The sequence below is a fragment of the Cynara cardunculus genome, unplaced genomic scaffold, assembly GCF_001531365.2.
Source record: "Cynara cardunculus var. scolymus isolate 2C unplaced genomic scaffold, CcrdV1 Un_Scaffold_5901, whole genome shotgun sequence".
Taxonomy (NCBI): Eukaryota; Viridiplantae; Streptophyta; class Magnoliopsida; order Asterales; family Asteraceae; genus Cynara; species Cynara cardunculus.
In genome coordinates, this window is record NW_020202657.1 from 22,698 (window position 1) to 24,798 (window position 2,101).

The 2,101-nt window shown below is 35.8% G+C and overlaps 1 protein-coding gene across 1 annotated transcript in view; it reads right to left on the reverse strand.

Annotated features, from left to right (window-relative positions):
- Positions 1–1,436: 1,436 nt before the first annotated feature.
- The window catches only part of LOC112504530 (lysine-rich arabinogalactan protein 19-like), a 3,796-nt gene continuing 3,131 nt past the window's right edge, over positions 1,437–2,101 (reverse strand). The window contains exon 2 of the mRNA XM_025108474.1: positions 1,437–1,712. Within this exon, the coding sequence (XP_024964242.1) occupies positions 1,437–1,712 (276 nt within the window). The remainder of the gene's footprint in view (positions 1,713–2,101) is intronic.

A 2,101-nucleotide genomic window follows, 5' to 3' on the forward strand; every position in this document is an offset into this window, starting at 1 on the left:
TAAAGGTTTGACTACTTGAAAGTCAAACCGTAGGTGTGAATGAAATTGGCGGTCTTTGAAAGAGTTGAGAAGCCTACATGTAAAGGTTTGACTGCTAGAAAGTCAAACCGTAGGTTTAGAGAAGTTTCGAATGACTTTAAAACTCTAAGTGTAAAGGTTTGACTACTTAAAAGTCAAATTGTGGGTGTGAATGAAATTGGTGGTCTTTAAAAGAGTTGAGAAGCCTACATGTAAAGTGTTGATTGCTAGAAAGTCAAACCGTAGGTTTAGAGAAGTTCCGGATGACTTTAAAACTCTAAGTGTAAAGGTTTGACTACTTGAAAGTAAAACCTTGGTGTGAATGAAATTGGCGGTCTTTGAAAGAGTTGAGAAGCCTACATGTAAAGTGTTGATTGCTAGAAAGTCAAATCGTAGGTTTAGAGAAGTTTCAGATGACTTTAAAACTCTAAGTGTAAAGGTTTGACTACTTGAAAGTCAAACCGTAGGTGTGAATAAAATTGGCGGTCTTTGAAAGAGTTGAGAAGCCTATGTTTTTAAAAATTTTGCCGGCATAACAACTATAAAATGAATATTTCCAAATGAATTAAGCTTAATGTTTGCCCAACAATTGACAACCCAACTACAAATATATATAATCAAGCCTAATGTAGTCAATGATTAGATAACCAGAGTAGCAAACTATCGCTTGTAGCTCTTCAATAACATCAAAGATTATGTCAAGTTCTGCAAATTTGTAATTTGATGGAATCAAGTCAAAATGATTACATGTTCTCCTTGCATTCCTTTCTGGTGGTATTTTGTAGAAGCTCGTGAATGGTTCTCCTTCATCTGTCTCCTTTGCGTATGTTTGTTTGTGTTACTTAACTTGTTATTTACGAAAGCGAAATGAACGAAACCGGGTAAAAAGGAATTGTGAAATATATTTCACATATTAATGAACGACTCAACTATTGTTCATGTTCATCCATTTAACTAAACAAACAAAAAAAACGTGATCATGTTCGTTCTTTTTTAAATAAATAAACATAAAAGAACTTCCCGCCGAATGCTTCTTTGAACGTTCGATTTGTTTGCAGCGCTACAAGTTAGTGTGGATAGGAAAAAGGGATTTCACAACAGATCTCAAACAAATAATATTTTTTTAACTATTAATAAACAACAGTTCACAAACAAATATTTTTTTAACTATTGATGGCCAAGAATAATAAAAAAATAATATTTTTTTAACTATTGATAAACAACCGATCACAAACAAATATTTTTTAAACTATTTTTTTAACTTTTCATAAACTCACATAATCACACTCTTCGTTTTACATTACAGTGTTACATAATCACATAAACAACAGTTTTACATTACATAATCACACCCTTCGTTTCACATAATCAGATGAAATCTCTCAAAACAGTTGGACAAACTCAAACAAAATCGTACCTTAACTGCAAGGGGACGGTGGTGCTCGCAAAGGGGACGGTGAGGACGGCGGTGCTCGCAAAGGGGACAGCGGCGGTGGTGGTTGCAAACGGCGCGGCTGTGGTGGTCGGAAAGGGGTCAGCAGCGGTGGTGGTTGGCGACGGTGAGGACGGCGGGGGTCGGCGACGGTGACGACAGTCGTGCTCGCAAAGGGGACAGCGACGGTGGTGGTCGAAAACGGCGCGGCTGTGGTGGTCAGAAAGGGGTCAGCAGCGGTGCTCGCGGCGTGTGTAGAGCTCTACCTCAAATCTGACAAATGGAAAACATTTGTATCTGAAATGGAGGCGTGACCTAAGTTAGATTTGTTTAAAAACATCAGCGACGGATTCATTCCATCGCTAAAAAGTTTATTTTATTATTTAATTTATTAAATTACTTTTTTAATTACTAACTATAAATTTAATTAATTATTAAATTATTAAATTATGAAATCGAATAAATCCCATTAAGGCCCAATAAAACCGAACAAAGCCAGTTATCGAGTCCTAATTGACGGGATTCGGTTTTATTGGGCCTTGATGGGCTCTATTCGGTTTTATTGGGCCTTAATGGGCTTTATTCGGTTTTATTAATTAATTTTTGTAATATTCTAATAAATAATAAATAACTTAAAATTTAATAATCAAT